Source organism: Chelonoidis abingdonii, unplaced genomic scaffold (genome assembly GCF_003597395.2).
Source record: "Chelonoidis abingdonii isolate Lonesome George unplaced genomic scaffold, CheloAbing_2.0 scaffold0611, whole genome shotgun sequence".
In the NCBI taxonomy this organism is placed as follows: Eukaryota; Metazoa; Chordata; order Testudines; family Testudinidae; genus Chelonoidis; species Chelonoidis abingdonii.
In genome coordinates, this window is record NW_027424872.1 from 1 (window position 1) to 22,610 (window position 22,610).

Sequence of the window (22,610 nt, forward strand, 5' to 3'; positions counted from 1 at the left end):
GACAAGTTCAGACTGGAAATAAGGTGTACATGTTTTGACAGTGAGGGTCACTCACCATTGGAACAATTTACCAAGATCCGTTGTGGATTTTCCACCACTGACAATTTTTAAATCAAGATTTGATGAGTTTCTAAAAGATCTGCTTTATGAATTATTTTGGGTAAGTGCTATGGCCTGCGTTATACAGGAAGTCAGACTAAATTATCACAATGGACCTTCGTTGAATTGCACTAAGATTTTGGTTATATAATAACCTCTTTGCCAAGTGATCCAAACCTTAACCATCACGTTTCTTTAGAAACCATTAGAAAAAAAGGAAGACTGAACTATGCAAGAAAGAGCAGGGATGAAAATCACCACCATCTGTCTCAAGAACTGTGGTGTCAATATTATTGATTATCATTTATCTGCGGACAGTGAAGACATAAATCCCAGAATAGACATGAGAAATGTAATTTCTCACAACAGTGGAAGAAGGCTGGAGCATCTAAAAATACTTACAAAAGCATAACAAAGAATAATTCTTCAAAAAAGAAAAAACCCCAAGGAGCCAAAAGTTCAGTTATAGGGCTTCACGAGGAGCTACTTAATAAAATGAAACCTATACTGAAAATTGACATGGAGGGAGGCGACCAAACAAGAATAGTTAGATTGTTTTGTGGGAAGGGTTTGGGGAAATAGGGAGCGAAGCAGGAGAATGAGTTGATTCTTGCAAAAAACACACAAACCACGAAGGAGGATATGAAGAGCTTCTAAAAATATGTTAAGAGAAAATAGATATGCTAGAGAGAAAATGTCACTTAATAAATGGAGGAGAAAGATTAAATTAGATGTTAAAAAAACTACAGTGACAAGTTCAGTATAAAAATGTAGATTAAGTTGATGATTACTCAGTAAAAAAAAAAAGAGAAGGAAAGTTGTTTGGACAATTAGGAAATTATTTTAAAAACAGCTATCGACAAACAGAGAATATTTGGAAAAAAGCTTTGCTTTAGCCCTAATGATGATGAAGTTAACCTTCGCTGCAGTGCAATACTGATCTTCAGCAGCTGAGAGAACGTTCATTAGAAATTATATTATATATATAAGAAACTAATGGATAATGTTGAGTTATACACAGATGTTTCCCCTTCTCCAGATTCTGTCCCTTTGATTTCCATATGAGAGACTCATTTCTCAATTTAAAACAGTGCCTTTTTCTGCATCTTTTTAATTTCAAAGCCTTATACCAAACCACATTTCAGCTATCAGTACCCAAGATCAGGTCTACACAACAGATTTATATTGGTATAACTACATCGCTCAGGGGTAAAAAAAATAAATAAATAAAAATAAATAAATATCCACACTCCCGAGGGACAGTTATACCGACCTGGTGTAGACAGCGCTATGTCAGAGGGAGAGCTTCTCCCATCAACATAGCTACTGCCTCTCATGGAAGTGGATTAACTACGCCAATAGGAGAAGCTCTCCCATCGACAAAGAAGCGTCTTCATTTAAGTGCTACAGCAGTGCAGCTACACCAATACAACGTTTTATGTGTAGACCTGCCCTCAGCGGTTTCTGAATGCGTTCATGCTAAGAGAGCCACCCTCTCTTTAACAAGTCAACTTCCTGACCCTTCTGAATTCACATAATTATTAATCTGTAACCTCAAGATTCAGATAGTCTCAGAAGAGGTTACACTGCTCTTTATCCTGTGAATCAGCAAGGAATTCAGATTCTAAACCTGAAGGCTTTAGTACAACAGAATGGCATCTTACTTCTCTTGGCTGACTGGCAATGGCAATGCTGCCATCTTTGTTGTATTTGATAGGTGCTCCTCCTTCTTGTACCAATGTTCCATAGCCTGTGCTTGTGAAAAATGCTGGAATGCCTGCCCCTCCTGCACGGACTCGCTCAGCAAGCGTACCCTGGAGGAGAATAAGTTCAGAAGCAAACAATGATGATTTGGATTTGATTTTCCTGTAAGAACATTCACTTCAATAAGAGACATTTTTGTGGGGGGGGGTTGTTCCTGTATCTTGGGATTTTTCCTTTTGATCCTATTAGAAACATTGAAAAATAGTCTATTTCCCCCTCTTGTTATTTGACAATGAAACCCTTCTTCTTGGCCATCAGTTACTAAATAGCACACTGTAGCTGAACTCCACCATTCACTCAGTATTCAACTTCTTGCCTCTGTATTTTATAACCCCCTTTTCTCTAGCTTGTTTACGAGTATATTACTCAAATGCATGCACTCTTTGTTCTCTTCCTATTCCCCACTTGGCTATCAGCATTAGAACAAACAGCCTTTTTTTACCAACCTACATATTTGTCTAATTTCTAGTTCTCGTGCTCTGAAGTCTCTAGGGAAACATAACAATGGATGCAACATTCAAAACTGAGGCAGCAATGCCTATTAGTTTCAGCAGGAGGCTGGGAGTCAGTAAAGCCTGGGTTCTCTTCTTGAGTGCCAAATAAGCAGTGGCGATTGTGAGGCTGGCAAGCCAAGTGCCAGCTCTTCTCAAGTCTTTAAGCTACAGCTGAGCACAGACTGGTTCATTGCTGGAAACCAGTTGTTTCACCTGTAGTATGGTTAAGATGGGTATTGTACTTATAACAAAGTATTTAGTGTTTAAACTTTAATACATGCAGCAACTTACAAGCTTTCCATAATCTCACTTATAATATCTTAAATATTACCTTAAAGCACGTGATAAAGTATTTGCTTTATAACTGTAAAAAATGTGTCTTGATTTAAACTATCAGCCTGTTCATTGCTCATTAAGCGCGGGCTATCAAATACTTAAATGGGCCATTGTGGGACATCTCACAATGCAAGACTTGTTAACTGTCACTTATCGCGCACATGAAGAGGGTTATGTGCAAAAGGGAGTCATCCCAATGAGTCTTGAATTCTGGAAGTAGGAAATAAAGAACTGAACAAGAAAAATTTTCACGCTCTTTGGCTGTTTTAATCTTACATTGCTGGAGCTATGCCACCTTTCAGAACCACTGAATAAGTCAATTTGTGTATATATGTTTGTTTGCTTTAACTTGTAAGTAATACTCTTCGTTTCCTTTCCTAGTCTAATACATCTTAGTTAGTTTATCAGGATTGGCTACAAGCATTGTCTTTTGCTGAGAGATTCGAGCGTACCAAATTGACCTGAGGTAAAAGTGACGTCTCTTGGAATGTGAAGCTCCTGAATGTATATGATTTTTGAGTGTGTAGCAACCAAAGTTTCCAGCTTGCATGCGGTACAGCATTAGACTGGAATGCCCCCAGGCGCTGCCTCTGACTCCAACAGTTAAAACTGTTATATGTGTGCTTCAGGAGTTCACTATTTGTTATTGGTTTGGTGAAATCTAATATGATGAACGTACAACCAACTTTGGAGTGACTGCCTGGCTTTTTGACAGTCTGCCCTGAGGGTGGCACTCCAGGCAGCATGACAGTGATATCCATACAATCTATTGTATTTAATATGTACCTTTATCTACCTCTTTTTCCACTTTGCAGTTACTCCAACTCTACCAGAACTACTAGCATTCAAAAGCCTGTATCAGCTACAAACAATTTTTTCAGTTAGTTTGTTTTAAAAGTAACTTGGCAGAGAAATGTATCCTTTTTCCGTATCATCTCTCCAAATTATATTAATAGACTTATAGACTTTAAAGCAAGAATGGATCATTGTTGTGATCACTTAGTCTGACCTCTGGTATCAAAGCAGACATTGAATTTCTCCCTTAATTCCTGTATCAAGCCCAGTAATTTGAGGTTGAACTACAGCATCTCTTTAGAAAGGCATACAATCTTAATTAAATATTTCATGTGATGCAAAATCCACTACATCCCTTGGCAAGCTGTTCCAGTGTTAATGAACTGTTACTGTTAAAAACTTGCACCTGGTATACCCAGTATCACACAACTCTCACATTTGAGAAGTTTGTTAGCTCTTCAGGTGTGGCGGTACTGGTCACAAATGGAAAGGGGAAAGTGGATTGCTTGAGAGTCTGGTGGGAGGTATTCAACATAGAGGATAAAATAACTTTGGTAGCTGAGGAAGTGGCAATAGCCAGAGATTTTCTGGCCAGCCAATCGGGTAGAAAGGAATGCTGGATGCTTCTCCATCTCTAGTGTTCAGACAAGCAGCATTCTCAGTAGCATAGCGCCAAGAGCAACTGCGCACTCTATATGTACCTGGGAACACATAGTTAGAGCGCCTATTGCGGCCTTGATTAATAACACCCTTCATTCCATGTATTATGTCTTATCCTTTGAAATAACACAGCATATGTTTTAGTGACTAGCCGCATGTTTTAGAATTATGCAGTCAGTTCTACAATACAGTAACTCCTCATTTAACACGTTCCACTTAACGTTGTTTCAATGTTACGTCCCTGCTCAATTAGGGAACATGCTCGTTTAAGTTGCCAATGCTCCCTTATAATGTCCTTTGGCTGCCTGTTTGTAAGATTCTGTGGAAGAGCAGCGATTTTACAAGAGAGCATTGCACAAGTTACGCTTCTCCGCTTCTCTCCCTCCCTCCCAGAAAGTCCTAAGCACCACCAAACAGCTGTTTAGCAGCGCCTTAGAACTTGGGGAAGAGAGGATGTGGCGAATGCTCCGGAGAGGAGGTGGAGTGAGGGTGGGAAGAGTGGGCCTGGATGGAGCGAGGACAGGAAGAGGTGGGCCTGGAGCATTCCCGCAAAATCTGAGCCTGTTCTCTGGGGAAGCTGCTGCTGCACAAAGGTCTTCCCTTTAGCGCCCAACTTGCCACCAGTACAGTACTGTACAGTATATAATGCCTTTTGTCTGCCCCAAAAAATTTCCTTGGAACCTAACCCCCCCTACACCCCATTTACATTAAAACTTATGGGACAATTGGATTCATTTAACATTGTTTCACTTAAAGTTGCATTTTTCAGGAACAGAACTACAATGTTAAGTGAGGAGTTGCTCTATTAGATCTATACAGGGTCTTATTGATACCCACATTCTAAGTTACGTTTGTACCCAACATCCCTGATTATCCTTTAGTGCAAGAACTGCTATACTTGGGTTGGGCTGAAGAGCTAACTTGTAAGCATTAAGTTCAACACAATATATGCACACAGAGATTTAACACAAAAGCACGACTGAATTCAACTAATTTGTTATTAATGTTTAAGTTTCACACAGTGTTACTTAAAACTCCAATTTTAACTCCTTTCCACTAGATAGCAGAAGTTATGTATTTACTTCTAATCTAATAAACAAAGATGGACCAAATACCCCAACTCAGGGGTTCTCTAACTTTTTTCATATCATGAACCACATCTATAGAGAGAGTCTTCTGGATCATCTTTCCACCCATTCATGTTTGCAAAATATCCCTATACATAACTCCTCCACAAAACACCTTCTTTTCTGATTTTGACATCTGGATCTTCTCTTCTTTTCATGGTCTCTTACCTGCATCTTTGATTACTTCATTTGAGCCCTTAGCACTCAACTTCTAGTTTGACTTTCAACCCTGGATCAATGCCAAAATAGCCATTCACTCAACTGTGTCGTCTCAACACACTGCTCTTTCTTGGCTCTCTCAATATTTTAAATTTTCCCACCTTCCAACTACCACTTCATCTCTTTCAACATTGCCCTACACCCATTACTTTCCCCGGACCCTTCCATGACCGCAATACTTCAATGTCCCTGACTTTATTTCTCACTCTATGTCCCCGCTTCCCAGTTCTTTCCCCAATTACTTCCACAGACTCAGCCATCTACTCTCTCCACTTCACTCACGTTTACTCTTGACTTTTGGCCCCCTTCTCCTGCCATAGTCTGTTCCACTAGCCCTCAGTCCCAGCTCACTCCCCAAAGCTGACTCTTACTCTCCATGCTGCTCAACTTGTCATTTTGTGTTTTTAAGAATGTAAGTTCTCCTGCGCAAGATCTGTTCCCTCTTGTATGTTTACTGCCAACTGCAGGCACTTCTAGAAACAAACAGTGAACAATACAAATAATATTTAATTTCTTATTCAGAAGCTTTTTAAGGTGATTTATCACCAAGTGGTAACAAGAAAAGTTTATACTGCATGATCAGTCATTTCACAACAGATCACCAGCAGTTCACAGGTGGAGAACAACTGCCATGTGTGTTTACTACACACACCTACCTCTATGGAAAATATTAGTGCTGTAAAACAAGAGAAAAGGCACCTTAAAAAGAAAACAAGATCCATTATTACAGACCAAAAAGGAAAACTGACTGATCCTCTTATGGAAACCAGCTTACCTGAGGTGTAAGCTCAACTTCCAACTCTCCAGATAAGTACTGTCGTTCAAATTCTGCGTTTTCTCCAACATAAGATGATACCATCCGTTTTATCTGCTTAGTTTTAAGCAAAAGACCAAGTCCAAAATTGTCAACACTGTGCAGAAAAAACACCAATAATAGTCAACATCCAAAATACAGAGCACTGTGCCATCTTCAAAACCCTTTATAAACATTAATGAATTAACAAGGTACTTGTAAGAGAAGAAATATTATTCTTCCTATTTTGCAGATGAAGAAATGGAGGCAGAGAAGCAAGACCCAGTTCTTAGAGGAAGAAAATGTCTGTGCCAGAATTAGAATTAGAATTGAGGAGTCACTGGCACCTTGTGATCAGACATCACCCTTAGGGTGAGAGCACTAAGTAAAGTAAACACTAGCTACAAATGACAGCTTAACAATGGAATAACCTTAGAAAGCTTCTGCTTCAATTGTTGTCTCACCAATAAATAAATAGGCACTAAAGGGCACAACCAGGTCTCTGATGAACAAAGAGTTAATTTCAGATCATTTTGGATTTCCCCTTGCACAGATGTTCAAGAAAAGGACAATAAGAAACAGGGGAAAGGCAGTCTCCGAGACCAATGTCGTAGGGTGGGTTGTACTCCAAACAGGGGTGTTTTTCCTATTTTATTTTATGATTATAGTAAACATTTCACTTTCTTGTGAAACCCACTTCTCCTTGAGGAACAGACATGGCTGCAACCGAGGTTTTCTTCAGTGAGTCACTCTGCCAGCTTACGTTGTGATTTGCATTTAGAACCAGCATATGCTATTTTTGCCATAGAAGTATATAATCATGCTAACTTTCCCGATGTCACTATTTCCATTGCATCCTCTACGGCTGCTGCCATTTCACCCTCTCTACTGGTGGGACAAGGGTATGTGACGAGACTTCCATTACAGAGTGAGCTGACAGAAGGAAGAGGTTTCAGTCTTACAGACACAAGATTAAGATTTAATTTAGAAAATTGGCAATACAGACAGAAAATAGCCGAAGGAAGCTTACCCTCACGGCCCCAATCCTGCACTGTAGGGAAGCAAACTGCTCCACCCACCCCACTGACTTTAAACAGGGCTCTCTGTAGGTCATGGACAGACTATTGCACATAAATGAGGCCCAAACTTTCCCTAAGCCTCAAAGCCCTCCAAGACCCAGCACTTTCTTCCCACAAAGAAGTTATAAGAAGTTCTTTCCGCAGCTGCCCATAAAGACAGCATTAGAATTTTAGTGGTTGTTTACTGAACATTCGTAACAAGGTACCTCCCTGTAAGCTAACAATGGACAATATTTGCTGTATGCCCTCAGATTTCAGGATAAGAGATAGAGAAAACCTATTAAAAAAAAAAAAAAAAAAACTTTTTAATGGGACAAATCCAGATACACAGCACACTATAGCTGAGTATGCAACTTTGCAATATACAGAGCCTCATGGAAACCACCAGTATATTTATATATTTTTAACTCAAACAACACTTAGGGAAAACCAACTGGAATTATCCATTATTTTAGACAAAAAGTAAATTTTTTTAATCCCCTCATAAACAAAACTTTCTTTGTCCTTCAGTGACACAGGCAATTATATAATGTAAAAAAAATAGGGGACCATTTCAAAGGCCATTTCTGATTAAAACAGCCACAATTTATTCTGGACTCAACTTTGCCACTGGCATACCTGTTGTCTTGAAAATTAAAACTAATTATTCGTTTTCAGCTACAGAAACTAATACCAGTCCCTATCACTGAGTCAGTCTAATTCATTCTCTGGCTGACATTTAAAAGTCAATTATCTCTACTTCAATAATGCCATTAGGAAGCATATGTTGGATTTCTCTCCCTTCCATTTCTTCCCCTTCTCCTCCCTTCACATTAGAGAAATTACTGTTGTAAACTTCCCAAAAGCCAGCTTTAGCTAATGACCATCTGCAAAGAGGTCAAAATGGATGCAAGGGAGATGTTCTGTTGAACAACAAAAATCAAATGTCTGCTTTACAAAATATATGCTGCAGCTTTCTGAGCTCAGAAAAGAAAAAAAAATGCTTAGAGTTATGATGCTAGACTGAATGAAGAGATCAAGAGGGACTCACTTGTTTTGCTAGTTCAGATAACATTAATCAAAAGAAGTAACACCAGAGCCTGACCAAACCAGGCTTTATCATCTCTTAATACTGTGGAGTATTAGGTATCTTATCAAAGAAGATACATAACTGGCCTCATTAATGTTGTCACCTGGACATCATATTAAGGAGCCAGAATCAGCAGTGGGTTAACAAACACAGGATTTTCATTTTTGAATTTTAAAGAGTAAATGCCATCTTTTATTTATTGACTTCTGAAATTTAAATCAACACTTGTTTAAATTTGTATAATTATAAAACTGATTAATCTTGCTGTGATGTTGTACTCCATAATGTTTTATGGAAATATGCTTATGAGTATAAATACGATGTAACTGGAATATGCTTTATGCAAAAGGTCTCTTGTAGAGTATCATTACAATCATTCCCTACTGAATATATTCATCCTGTTTGTATGAATGTATCATTCCTGCATCTGAATCTAGAAATATGAAGTATAACTCTGAGGTCCTATTGTAATTATGTGAAGTGTGGGCTATTAATGGTGGTTTAGAATCTTGATGGCTCCCATTGTCTAGGACAATTGGCTGTAAATGGCTCTTTACTTGCAAACCTTCTGGGGTACATGCAGACCAGCCCTGGAAAAACGGAGAAGGTCTTACAGTGACATGTGACCATGTCACATGATATTGGAATCCATCTTAAGCCTGGTGCTTCTCCATTTAGAAGGAGGGGTGGGGACCCAAAGAGACAAGATTTCTGCCTTGTGCCAAAGCTATAAAAGGGGGTGGAACAGAACAAAGGAGTTATGAGAAATTCTTTGTTTTTCTCTTAAGATGCCTGCTGGAACTAACAAGGACTGTACATGGGAAAGGATTGGGCCCAGGAAGGAGTCTAGTCCGTGAAAGACGCTTATTGGAACATCTCTGAGGTGAGATTTAGTTGAAATCAGTTTTTTAATGTATTAGGCTTAGACTCGTGTGCTTTGTTTTATTTTGCTTGGTAACTTAGTTTGTTCTGTCTGTTATTACTTGGAACCACTTAAATCCTAATTTTTATGCATAATAAATTCACTTTTGTTTATTAATTAACCCAAAGTGATTAATAACTGGGGGAACAAACAGCTGTGCATGTCTCTCTATCAGTGTTATAGAGGGCAGACAATTTTGGAGTCTACCCCGTATAAACTTTATACAGAGTAAAACAGATTTATCTGGGGTTTGAATCCCATTGGGAGCTGGGCATAGGTGAGCAGTTTTTGGTTAAAGTCTACAGCTCTGGTGGTGTAGACAAGACCTGGGTCAGTGTTGCAGCAGGCTAGCGTGTCTGGCTCAACAAGGCAGGGTTCTGGAGTCCCAAGCTGGCAGAGAAAACAGGCTCAGAGGTAAATTCAGCACATCAGGTGAGGAGTCCCAAGGGGGTCTCTGTGACTGAACCCCATCACACTTGCATTATGCCATTTTTCTGTATATAAAACAACCTGAACAATTATAGATATAACTTTGTATTAAAAACTTTTAAAAATAAAAAATGAAAAAAATCAAGATTGTACCACGAGCATTGTTCCCTCTAAGCTGTGTGCGTGTGCGCGCACACAAAGATCATAAACACTGCTGTACAAGGCGAAACACCGTGCGCACAAAAATTTGCACAGAAGACATTTTTTACGCACACGACCTGTCAAAAATTAGAGGGAACATTTACCGTGAGATGCACTTCATTAATTTATTTTGATAAATTTAGTAGCAAGCATTTATATTACACTTCACGCTTTCAGAGAGTTGGGCACTTGTGGGCTCATTAATCCACAACACCCTCATATAGAATCGACCCTATTTTACAAATAGGGAAACTGAGGCAGAAACATTCAGTGACTTGCTCAAAGCCAGAGAGCAAGTCAGTGGCAGAGCTATACTGTACTGACTTCAAATTTTAGGGCCAAATTATGTCCTAGCTTACACAATTTCTCAAGGGCATATAGTGCTTCCTTACTCTTTATCACCAGCTACTCAGAGCATGGTTGCACTGCAATAAAGGGAAGCAGGTTCTGCAGAACCGCTCCAGCCCCCTTCTGTGCAGGTAGACAGGAGGAGCAATGACTGAGCACAGCTGTAGCTTCAGCCCTGCTCCTCCTAACACAGCAGCCAGTGCAATTGCACTGCAATGTATCCTACACACATATGGGGCTGCCACAGGATACTGCTCAGAAGGGGAAGGAGCCCGGGAAGCAAAACTGTGATACTCCAAAGGCTTGTTTACACTTGAAATGCTACAGAGGCACAGCTGCAGAGAAATCACTACAGCGCTTCAAGTGTAGACACTACCTATGCCAACGGCAGGGGTTCCCCCATTTAGCATAAGTAATCCACCTCCCCAAGAGGCAGTAATTAGATCAACAGAATTCTTCCCTCAATATAGTGCTGTCTACACCAGGGGTTAGGTTGGCTGAACTACTTTTCTCAGGGATGTGGATTTTGCACACCCCTGGGAAATAGCTATGCCAGCGTAAGTTTCCAATGCAGACCAGCCCAAACCTGCAGTGCTTTCCCAGGGCTAGTCTTCACTAGTACAGAATAGAATTATTAGATACACCGATTAACATTTTGCTGGGGAAGAGTCACAGCTGTTCTAAAGGGAAATCATGCCTTGCCAATCTATTAGAATTCTTTGAGGGTGTCAACCAACATGTGGACAAGGATGATGCAGTTAATATAGTAAACTTAGACTTTCAGAAGGCCTTTGACAAGGTCCCTTACCAATGATTCATAAACAAAGTAAGCAATCATGGAATAAGAGGGAAGGTCCTCTCATGGATCAGTAACTGGTTAAAAGACAGGAAACAAAGGACAGGAATAAATGGTCCTTTATCATAATGAAAGAGCTGCATAGTGGTGTCCCCCTGGGATCTGTGCTGGGACCAGTATTGTTCAACATATCCAGAAATGATATGGAAAAGGGTAAATAGTGAGGTGGCAAAGTTTGCAGATGATACAAATTTACTCAAGGTAGTTAAGTCCAAAACAGTCTTACAGAGTTACAAAGGAATCTCACAGAACTGGGTGACTGGACAACAAAATGACAGATGCAAATTCAATGATGATAAATACAAAGTGATAAACATTGGAAAACATAATCCCAACTATGCATACAAAATAATAGGGTCTACATTAGCTGTTACCACTCAAGAGAGAGATGTTGGGGTCATCGTGGATAGTTCCCAGAAAACATCCGCTCAATGTTCAGAGGCAGTCAAAAAAGCAAACAGAATGTTAGGAATCTTAAGGAAAGGGAAAGATAATCATAGAATCGTAGGACTGGAGAGGACTTCAAGAGGTCTTCTAGTCCAGTCCCCTGCACTTAAGGCAGGACTAAGTATAATCTAGAGTCTAGACCATCCCTGACAGGTCTTGTCTAACCTGCTCTTAAAAATCTCCAGTGATGGAGATTTCACAACCTCCCCAGGCAATTTATTCCAGTGCCTAACTACCCTGACAGTGAGGACATTTTTCCTGAAGTCAAACCTTGCTAAACTTTAAGACCATTGCTTCTTGTCCTGTCCTCAGAGGTAACAAGAACAACGTTGCTCCCTCCTTCTTGTAACAATCTTTTATGCACCTGAAAACTTATCATCCCTCCCACCCCCCATCTTCTCTTCTACAGACTGAAAATTGGGTTTGTTTAATCTTCCCTCACAGGCCATATTTTTTATACTTTTAAATCATTTTTGTTGCTCTTCTCTGGATGTTGTCCAATTTGTTCACCTTACCTGAAATGTGGTACCAAGAACTGGACACAATACTCCAGTTGAGGCCTAATCAGGGGCAACAGAACAGAGGAGCCCATCCTTTTTTCTTTAAAGGTGAATGGGGGGGAGAGGGAGTGGAGCGAGCACTGGACGGGGCTTTGGGGGGAGGAAGCTGTGTGGGGGCTGGGTCACCCTTTCGGCATCAGTGGTCTCACCATTTTTTGGGAGCTTCCTGCACTCCTGGGCTTAATCAGCACAGAGTAGAGTGGAAGAATTATTTCTTGTGTCTTGCTTATAACATTCTTGCTAATACATCCCAGACTGATGTTTGCTTTTTTTGCAATAATATTACACTGTCCACTCATATTTAGCTTGTGATCCACTATGACCCCTAGATCCTTTTCCACGGTACTCCTTCCTAGGCAGTCATTTCCCATTTTGTATGTGTGCAACTGATTGTTCCTTCTTAAGTGGAATACTTTGCATTTGTCCATACTGAATTTCATCCTTTTTACTTCAAGTCATTTCTCCAGTTTGTCCAGATCATTTTGAATTTTAATCCTATCCTCCAAAGCACTTGCAACTCCTCCCAACTTGGTATCATCCACAAACTTTATAAAAGTGTACTCTCTATGCCATTATCTAAATCATTGATGAAGATATTGAACAGAAACAGACCCAGAACAGATTCCGGGGGGCCCCACTCGATATGCCATTCCAGCTTGACTGTGAACCACTGATGTTTACTCTCTTGGAACAGTTTTCCAAACAGTTATGCACCCACCTTAGAGTAGCTCCATCTAAATTGTAATTCCCCAGTTTGTTTATGAGAAGGTGTGAGACAGTATCAAAAGTCAATGTATGCCACATCTACTGCTTCCTCCATCCACAAGGCATGTTACCCTGTCAAAGAAAGCTATTACGTTTGACACAATTTGTTCGTGACAAAGCCATGCTGTTATTTATCATCTTATCTTCTAGGTGTTTGCAAACTGATTGCTTAATTATTCGCTTCATTATCTTTCAGGGTACTGAAGTTAAGCTGACCGGTCTGAAATTCCCCAGGTTGTCCTTATTTCCCTTTTTATAGATGGGCACTATGTTTGCCCTTTGCCAGTCCTCTGGAATCAATCCTGTCTTCCAGGACTTTTCAAAAATAATCACTAATGGTTCCGATACCTCCTCTGCCAGCTCCTTGAGTACTCCAGGATGTATTTCATCAGGCCCTAGTGACGTGAAGACATCTCACTTGTCTTAGTAATTTTTAATTTGTTCTTTTGCTATTTTAGCTTCCGATCCTACCTCATTTTCACTGGCATTCATTAGGTCAGATGTCAAATTGCTACTAACTTTTTGGTGAATACATTCCAAGAACTTTTTGGATAATTTGTGCCTGCTGTATTATTTTCCCAACAGATGTCTGGGAAACTGAAGTTCCCCATCACCACCAAGTCCTGTGCTTTGGATGATTTTGTTAGCCTGATCCACCTCTTCTTCCTGGTTAGGCAGTCATGGTGGGAATCTAGTACAGACATCACCCTTGTTTTTTACTCCTTTTGTCCTTAGCCAGAGACTTTCAACAAATCTGTCCCCTATTTCCATTTCAATCTCAATCCAAGTATACATATATATTAAAACTAAGGCAACACTTGCTCCCTTTTCACCCTGCCTGTCTGTCTTGAAAAAGCTGTGCCCCTCTATACCAATATTTCAATTATGTGTATTATCTGTGATGCCAATTATGTCACAGTTGTGTTTATTAACTAGCATTTCTAGTTTTCCTGCCTACTTGCCATACTTCTCGCATTGGTATACATCTAAGATACAGATTTGATTTTTCCCCTATGTTCTCTTTTGTCTCTCCCTCATCCCCGCTATAATGGCCCATAGTCCCCCTAGATTCCAACCTTTCTTCAAGGTGTCCATGTTTTTGACTACCTGTGGGCTTTTGTCTCCTGCCCCCATTGGGCCTAGTTTAAAAGGCTTCCTCACTAGGTTAGCCAGTCTGTATCCAAATATGCTCTTCCCCTTTCTTGATAGGTGGGCCCCATCTCTGCTGAGCAGTCCTTCCTGGGACAGCATCCATGGTGAGGGAAGCCAAGCCCTCCTAGCGATACCACCCTCACAGCCAGGCATTCACCTCCAGGATGCAGCAGTTTTTTCCTGGGCCCCTCCCCTTGACCAGAAAGATCGAAGAGACCACCACCTGCACTCCCCACACTATCACCCTTACTTCCAAAGTCCTGTAGTCATTTCTGATCTGCTCAGGGTCATATCTTACAGTATCATTAGTGCCCACATGGATGAGTAGCATGGGGTAGTAGTCAGAGAGCCAGATGGTCCTTGACAATCTCTCCAAAACTTCCTGTATATGGGCCCCTGGCAGGCAGCATACCTCCCAGGATGCCACGTCAGGGCGACAGATGGGTGCCACTGTCCCCTTCAGAAGAGAGTCCACCACCACTACCCTACATTTCCTCCTGGGAATGGGAGCTGAGATTTCCCCAGTCTTGGGGCTACAGAGCTTCTCCGTCTCCACCTTTGGCAGCAGTTCCTCATAGCTCAAAGGCAGGGCAGCATAAGGTTTCTTCATCACTATGGTGGGTGGGTGGGAGTAGCGGTGAAGCACTGCCTGCTTCCAGAAGTAACCAGCAGTCAGTGTCCTCCCTGTGACAGAGTCATATCCTCCTCCCCCGGTGGCATGATAGCAGTTCTAGTCAGCTTCCTCAGCCTTGAATGTCTCCATGTGAATACTCTCAATGAATTCCTCGTGTGCAAGGATGCTTTTCAGCCTGGCCAACTCCTCCTATAGCTCTCCCACCTGCTTCCTGAGAGATAAGGAACTTCTGCAGGCAGTTAAAGAATGCTGACAGAGCACACACACTTCAGAACAGTGGCAAAGAGAGGGTTAATGGCAGATTTGTAATGATTAGTGAGATTTTTGCCTCATATTACCAAGTGCTGTAATCCCAGTTCTGGCTGCCTCAGAAGCAGCTACTGAAGCATATCATCATCAAGCAGGCTTTTACATCTCTTGCTGCAAGATCAAAGTGTGCACACATTCTCACTCTCCATTTACCTCAGGACAGTCTCTGCCAAACAAAAGCCCACAGCCATGAAGGTCATGGGAATGCTGATTCTCATTAAAAGTGTTTCATTTTCATGCAAGCTGTTTAATTATTTTTGAAGTAGTTTCTTTCCCTTACGTCCAAAACAGTTTATATTTGTTTTAAAGGGGGTGATCATTTGTATTCTAGGTCATATAGCCCCATTTCCTCAATACACATGACACTAAGCATTTGCTATGTTGCCAAGAGGCATAATACCTCAGTTGGTCAGTCTACAGCAGATGCTGTTAATTATGTGTCACATTGCCATGGACTCCTATTTTCAGTTAATATAAAATTTTGCTTTCACTGTGTGGTAATTTTTGTTTGGTCCCTGACACTGATGGCTTTGGATACTTTATTCTAACCCTTGGGCAAGGCTTTCCTACAATTGCCCTGTGACTGAATTTCTTCAAAGGGTATGGCTACATCAGAAATTTCAAAGTGCTGCTCCGGCAGCGCTTTGAAGTGTGAGTGTAGTCAGAGCCGCAGCGCTGGGAAAGAGCTCTCCCAGCGCTGCTTGTAAACCACATCCCTTATGGGTGTAGCGTGCAGCGCTGGGAGCCGCGCTTCGAGCGCTGCCGCCCTGATTACACTGACACTTTACAGCGCTGCATCTTGCCACGCTCAGGGGGGTGTTTTTTCACACCCCTGAGCGCGAAAGTTGCAGCGCTGTAAAGTGCCAGTGTAGCCAAGGCCAAAGACCTTCTTCTATGCAATAGCCACAAAGTCTGTTCATGCACACCTTCCATTTTTTGCTTTCTCATTTAAACCTCCATCCTAAATACTGAGTCACCGAGATTTGTGGCTGGAGGGAGCTGTTATAATTTTTATTATGACAACTCATTTCTTATTTTCTCCTTTCTCTGCCCCCCGTTTTCTGTTTGATGAAGGGAGCAGCCATAGGAAATTTCTTCTTAACGCTTCCAGCAGAAACGTAATTCAGCACTGAAATTAAAGTTCCTCCTGTCATATAGTAAGAGCAGAGAAATCATGTCAGCACCTGGTGACTGAGGACAGGGCAAGCTAATTCTCTCAAACATTTTGGAGAGAATTATGGTAATGAGACAGAAGGGGCATGATACGCCTATGCAAGCTGCTGCTCCCAATGTAAAATGCTCTGACAGCTCTAGTGGTGACACGAGAAGTGGAAAAGCAGTCAGGGCTCAATCCAACTCTCACTGAAGTCCCATTGATTTTATTGGGAGATGAATAAGACCGCTAGGCCCAAATTGTTAAAAGCTATTTAGGGGTTGCTGCACTCAGCGTTGCAATCCTAACTGATTTAGGAGCCTAAATCTCATTTTGAAAAGGAATTTAAGACTTAAGACTAAACACTGTTGTCACCAGCCACCTATGAACACTTGTCCATCAAGACATTGGACCATCAATCCAGTATCCTGTTTCTGAGGGTGAGGTGACCTATAAAAGTTTGAAAAGGGCAAGTGACAAACCCTCTGAAAAAGAATCCACACAGAAGTGCACACTCTTACACTACTACAAAATGAACTTGTAAAATAAATAAAAAAGGTAAATCCGTCTTATGTACTTTACTTATATTGCAAAATACCTTATGAATGTATTGAACACACATTTTTTTACACTCAGAAGGCTAAAGCTACTCAGACTTATGCTAAGTTCCACAGTTGTGCTCATTGCTTTCGGCTAGCAGGAAAGCCAGTCGGCCTCCTGCATTTTACTCTCCACTCGAATACTAGTCAACATATCTACTTACACAAATGAAGGGGTTTATTCTCCTCTTTCATTTCGTCCCCTTCGTATACCATATTTTCCTGGGATGAAGATATTTGCAGAATTTGTACTAATCATGTTTTTGAATCTGCATTATAATGCAACATAATTCAAAGGCTAGTGAATGAAATATGAGGGTGACTGAAGGCAAGGTTAACTTCTGTTGCATGGGTTTAGAGTGACATATACTGATAGGGTACGAAAGTTAAAGGCTTAGATTCAACTCCTGTATTTCCCACTCGTCATCTGCAAGTCCAAACTGGAAGCCCAAAGCTGCTCCATGCTGTATTTGATTTTCTTACTGGCTCCATACTTTAGTGACCTCTAGGACAATGCGTCCTCCAAATCCTGAATAACTCCTATGATATAATGGACATGTATTGCAGTCTTTTCTGGGGTACGTTTTACAAAGTGTTAGCTCAGTAAACTGTAATAACAGTCTAAATAGAACTTACAAGTTAAACTTAGACCACCTACTGATGATGATTTATTTATTTGCCATTATTTAATTGGCAACTTACTAAGAGCAAGTTGCCTAATGCAACTTCAGTGGCAGGGCAGTTTAGTTAGTACTGCATCCCTGGAGGGCAATTGTTTAACTTCATATATTCGTCCTATGTATGCATACCACTAATCTTGTAATGTGACACAGAAGTGGCACTCTCCTCTCTCTCTCTCTCCTCTTCTCACACACACACACACACACACGACAAGAGTAAGAAATTCAGACTCACTGACAGCCCTTTTCCACTCCCTCAGCTGTATTTCTCTATTTAATTATAAATTCCTTGTCTAATTATTGTCTGTAACAAATAAATTAAAGCCTCTCACACGTTCTGAGAACATATTGGATGCAAGGTTCTCTCCTTTTACAGAGAGTATTCTGAAATCTTAAAACATGCAAACATGTTTTCCTTCTTTGTGTTCAGAAAGCACCTACCATAAATAAATAAAAATGAGGAATTAAGACAGATTGCGACACTGGATAAGTTACTTCATACAGAGGAAGGTCTGTGGCACATCAGAAATATGACCAAATGTATAGTGGCATGTCAGGACGCACTACAGTTAACTAAGATCAAACAACTTCCTGTTTAAAGGTGGACCAATTTTAAGTCCTCTTTAAAACAGATGCTTGGTTAGACTCTATGAACGTTGGTGTGCCTCAGCAGGGTGAAGGGTAGGGTTAGACACACAAATTTTAGGTCAATTTGGAACTGCAAGGGTTGCAGAGATCAAATCCTGAAAAAAAACAAACCATTTTTTTCAAAAAAGTTCTGTGATTGGTGTTGGTTTTTTGTTCTTTTTTGCACACAGAGCCCAGAGTCTCAAACTATTGAGTGATAGGTCCAAAAATGGTCTCCATCTGTTTGAGATTTACCAGCGCAACGGAACCCCACTAAATCTTTTGGGGGACCCAACTGAGAATGGTATTTAGACAAAAATGGCTAGAAGGGCTTCCATTCTCAACCTTTATAGCTTTAAACTGCTTGCTTTATACTCTAAAATCCAAACAGTAAATCAGGACTGCTTTGAAATTTGGTGTGCTCATGGTGGCATGGGTAGCATTTGTGATCAAATTAACTGAGGAGTTCTTAGTTGCAGTCCTGTGCCCCTTCTCCCAAATGTCTCTTTCCATTGCCTTATAACTGTTAAACTGAAGAGAATAATGACTGGATGAAACCATAACTCATTGAGATTGATGGCTGTAAACTTACCCTGCCTCTAGTGATAGACAACTAAGAAGCAACGGGCTTAAACTGCAGCAAGGGAGATTTAGGTTGGACATTAGGAAAAAGTTCCTAACTGTCAGGGTAGTTAAACACTGGAATAAATTGCCTAGGGAGGTTGTGGAATCTCCATCTCTGGAGATATTTAAGAGTAGGTTAGATAAATGTATATCAGGGATAGTCTAGACAGTATTTGGTCCTGCCATGAGGGCAGGGGACTGGACTCGATGACCTCTCAAGGTCCCTTCCAGTCCTAGAGTCTATGAATCTATGAATTAACAAAGAAAAGTTAATGACAACCCCGCATCTCAGACAAATGGAGCTTTGGACCGAGTGATTGGCTGTTGCTACAATTTGTGAGTGATATGTGGCAATTTTGTTTGGGGGAATATAATCAAAGCACTTGGAGAAAAACAAACAAACATGAGAATACTTTCTGGCAGGGATAAAGGGAGTGGAGGAGTGCAGGAGTTATGGGGAAGGGGAGAAGGGTTGGGGGGGTCAGGTGAAGGAAGCACTGCACCCCCCCAGCTCTACTGGAGCACCCCAACTCTACACCCTAACTCCCCTCCACCTCTCAGCTCTGCCAATGCACCAAACTCTGCCCATCTACCAATTCACTGTGAGCTCTGTGGGGTAGGGAATATCTCTTACTTTGTTGCTGATTTTGGGCACAGCAGCACCACTATAGTTAAGGTTGCATCATGATTTCTCTTTAAAGGCTGGTCCCTGTAAATCCTCTAAAATTGATATGCTTAGTCAGATTCCTCTGAAATTTGGTGTGCCTCAGGTGGATTGGTTTGTCTCAGGAGGTGCAGGGTAGGGCTAGTGCCTCAAATGGGGGCGGTCATTGGAGCTAACGGTTGTGGACGTATAAGCCCCAAAGGGGGGGGGGGGACTATTTTTCAAAAAAAGTTTCTAGGAGTTTTTGTTTTTTTGCACAGAACTAGATATCAAACAATTCATGTAATGTGAGAAAAAATGGCTTGACTGCCTCAAAGTTTTATGTAAGGTAGTTGGGGGACCCAAATTGGGAATTGTATTTAGGAACATGTTCACTTCTATGTTTGCGTAGTTTGGAAAGATTACTGGGGGACTGGAGGGAGGGGGCGGAGGGAGTGCCCCGAGAGCACAAAGTACCCAGATTAATGTGGTGTGTCCAAAGACACACAGTGCAAAGATTTGGAACTGACCACACAAGTATCTTGGCTGCTGAGGACAAAGAAATGTGCATCCTGCAAGGGTTGCCAACAGGTGGATTCTAGGCAACTCCTGGATCACACGGTTGCAGAAGTTTGCAGGACAGCAAGCAGTACACAACATGGGGATTGCTGGCTACCGGCTGATCTGGGTGGAGGGAGATGGCCTACATTGACATCATATCTGAGGATGTGGTGATTCACTAGACGGAAATGATCTGGGCCTTAAACCTGGTGTGCACCTCATACACCCTCCAAATCAGCTCTCAGACATTGTAAGAGATTTGTATCCAGGAGGTGTGATAGTTCTCTCTGATTTGGCTGAGCATCTGTGTAATTGCTACAAAGTCAATAGGAAAGCTGTTAAGTGCTGGAAGAACACTAATTGGGAAAGTGGAGGGTTCATGGTTGACCAGAAAATGTACACAGTATGGCACAAACATTATAAGCCCTGACACTTCACTGTTTCTCAGAGACACGACTCATCGACTGGACAGAAGCTACTGCCAACTCCAGGGAAATAGAGGGAAGACAACATGAGCAATCACCTCCCTGCCTTTTTGTCCGTCAGTATTGTTAGATGGAATCCTCTGGGTAAGAATGAACTGGTTGTAGAAGGAGGTGAAAAGCTTGTATTTTTCTGCAACGGTATAGGTTGGTAGAGTCAAGAGTACTGGTGTATTGCTGGGAGAAGAGAGAGACAAGGCTGTATAGGCAACATTAACTGTTTCTTTCCTGGTTTCCAGAAGATTGAGTTTTGTTCAATTCAACAACATTCTGCAATAGGACAACATACCACCAAGCAACAGTAACTCTGTATTAACATTTTTTTTTTGCCACTGACTTAACTTCAGGTCCCAGGGATCCGCAGAAGCTACATGGCACATAAAATAGGAAAGCAAAATCTATTTTAGTAAATATAATGTAATATATATTACTAATGTTTTCATTCCACTATAAATTAGTTATTTGTTAAGAGCTGACAGTGTATTTGGTGCAGTATAAAGTACAATTGTAAACATAGTCCCAGACCAAACAAGCTTGAAATCTAAATTAGAATACAACATAGTAACAGATGGCTTATCTACCTGGGCTCTCAGCAACAGTAATTAAAGCCCGTAATAAATACTTTCCCATTACATTCAATAACCTTTTCTCACTTCTGTAGCATTTTTGCCTACTCCATTCAGCCCCAAGCCTGCTGTTATAACAAGCAGGTCAAATGCTTACCACAATGGTACGGTTCAACATACTAGAGCAAGTTTACCTCCAAAATCAAAGGGATTCCTGCAGAAAGCACACAAACGACTGAATGCAGCGTGGGCAACAGGATGGTCATGCCTTTAAGCAGACAGTTTGAATCAGTGGTAATCTGACAGTAATTCACCAATCTCTTTTTAGAAGATCATCTCAGGGGATTAGGAAGTTTAAGTAGTAAACTAGAAGTCTTCAATAATATTTCACAATAAATAATACATAGAACTTCCAGAGCCCAAAATCATGTCCTTGAAAATAAGATAATGTATATTCAAGAGCCACCAATGGAAACTAATGTCAGGAAAAAAATGGTTTGTGATGTTGGACATCGGGCCACATTTCTCCCTGGTGTAACTGATGATTTCAGTGGAGTTACAACAGGCATGAATTTGGCCCACTGAGAAGGCATAGAGATATCAAGGAGACTTTGATCCTGTGACTTGGTTTAACTAAAATTATTTTTTCCACTTTTCCTTTTCCACCATATGAATCATGAGGACTTAGTCATTTTAGGCCTAGAGCTGCAGCCCTGATTTTAAGTAGCTCCTTACTTCACAAGTAGAACCACTGAAATTAATTGTTGAAATGAATGGAACTCCTCAAACTGAGTAAGGGTAGCAGAAACAGACCCTTTATGAAACTGGCATTACGAAAAGAAGAAATTAAACTGGCTGAATGTTTATTTTAAAACCTTCACATGGTATTTAGGAGTATATCCCTGCTATATAATTTTATATTATCATTCCAAAACCTATAGAAGGATTAGACTCAATTAAAATTCAATAGTGTTTTTAAGAGCAGCTGCAATTACAGAAGGATGACCGTGCTTTAAGAGGATAGGTTGCTTGGTGTTCTGTGTTAACACGGGCTTCAGTTCTGCAGACTCTTCACCTACTGAGAATCCAGGCATAAGTGGGCTAAAGGCTTCTATTGCCAGCCTAAAGGGAGGGGCTACCCCAGACCCAGATAATTCTGAGGCACAGTTAATGAAAAACAGGGACTGGAGTGAGGTCTGCAGACACTTCAGGACAAATGTAACTTTACTCATACGAGTAAACATTACACTTACTTAAAAGATTACAGAATTATAGCCTTGGGGTCTCCCAAATAGTTCAAAAGAACAGACAGACAATGTACTTCTTCTAACAGACCTACTCATTCACAAAAGTTGTCTAATGTGATGGCTTGGCTGGCTGAAATGTCTAACTTTCTCAGCCTTTATCAGTAAACAGTGGTCAGCAGTCTCATTAGCTGGAAGAGATCCCTCTTGTTTTGGTGAAAGGACTTTGTCAAGGTTTTATGTGGCTAAATAGTGACACACTTTGAAAATTAACTGTCCTCTGTTGATAGCCTTTTCCTTAGGATTTCAGGAAGCATTTTTATGCAAATGGCCTGTGGTATTATTAGGAAAAAAAATATTAAAAGTAGGCATG

General features: G+C 40.9%; 1 protein-coding gene across 1 annotated transcript in view; it reads right to left on the minus strand.

Annotated features, from left to right (window-relative positions):
* The window catches only part of LOC116832009 (succinyl-CoA:3-ketoacid coenzyme A transferase 1, mitochondrial-like), a gene marked incomplete at its 5' end in the record, with an annotated part of 26,803 nt that continues 4,193 nt past the window's right edge, over positions 1-22,610 (minus strand). Inside the window, 2 exons of the mRNA XM_032792402.2 lie at positions 1-1,913; positions 6,270-6,405. Coding sequence (XP_032648293.2) covers positions 1,671-1,913; positions 6,270-6,405 — 379 coding nt within the window. The remainder of the gene's footprint in view (positions 1,914-6,269; positions 6,406-22,610) is intronic.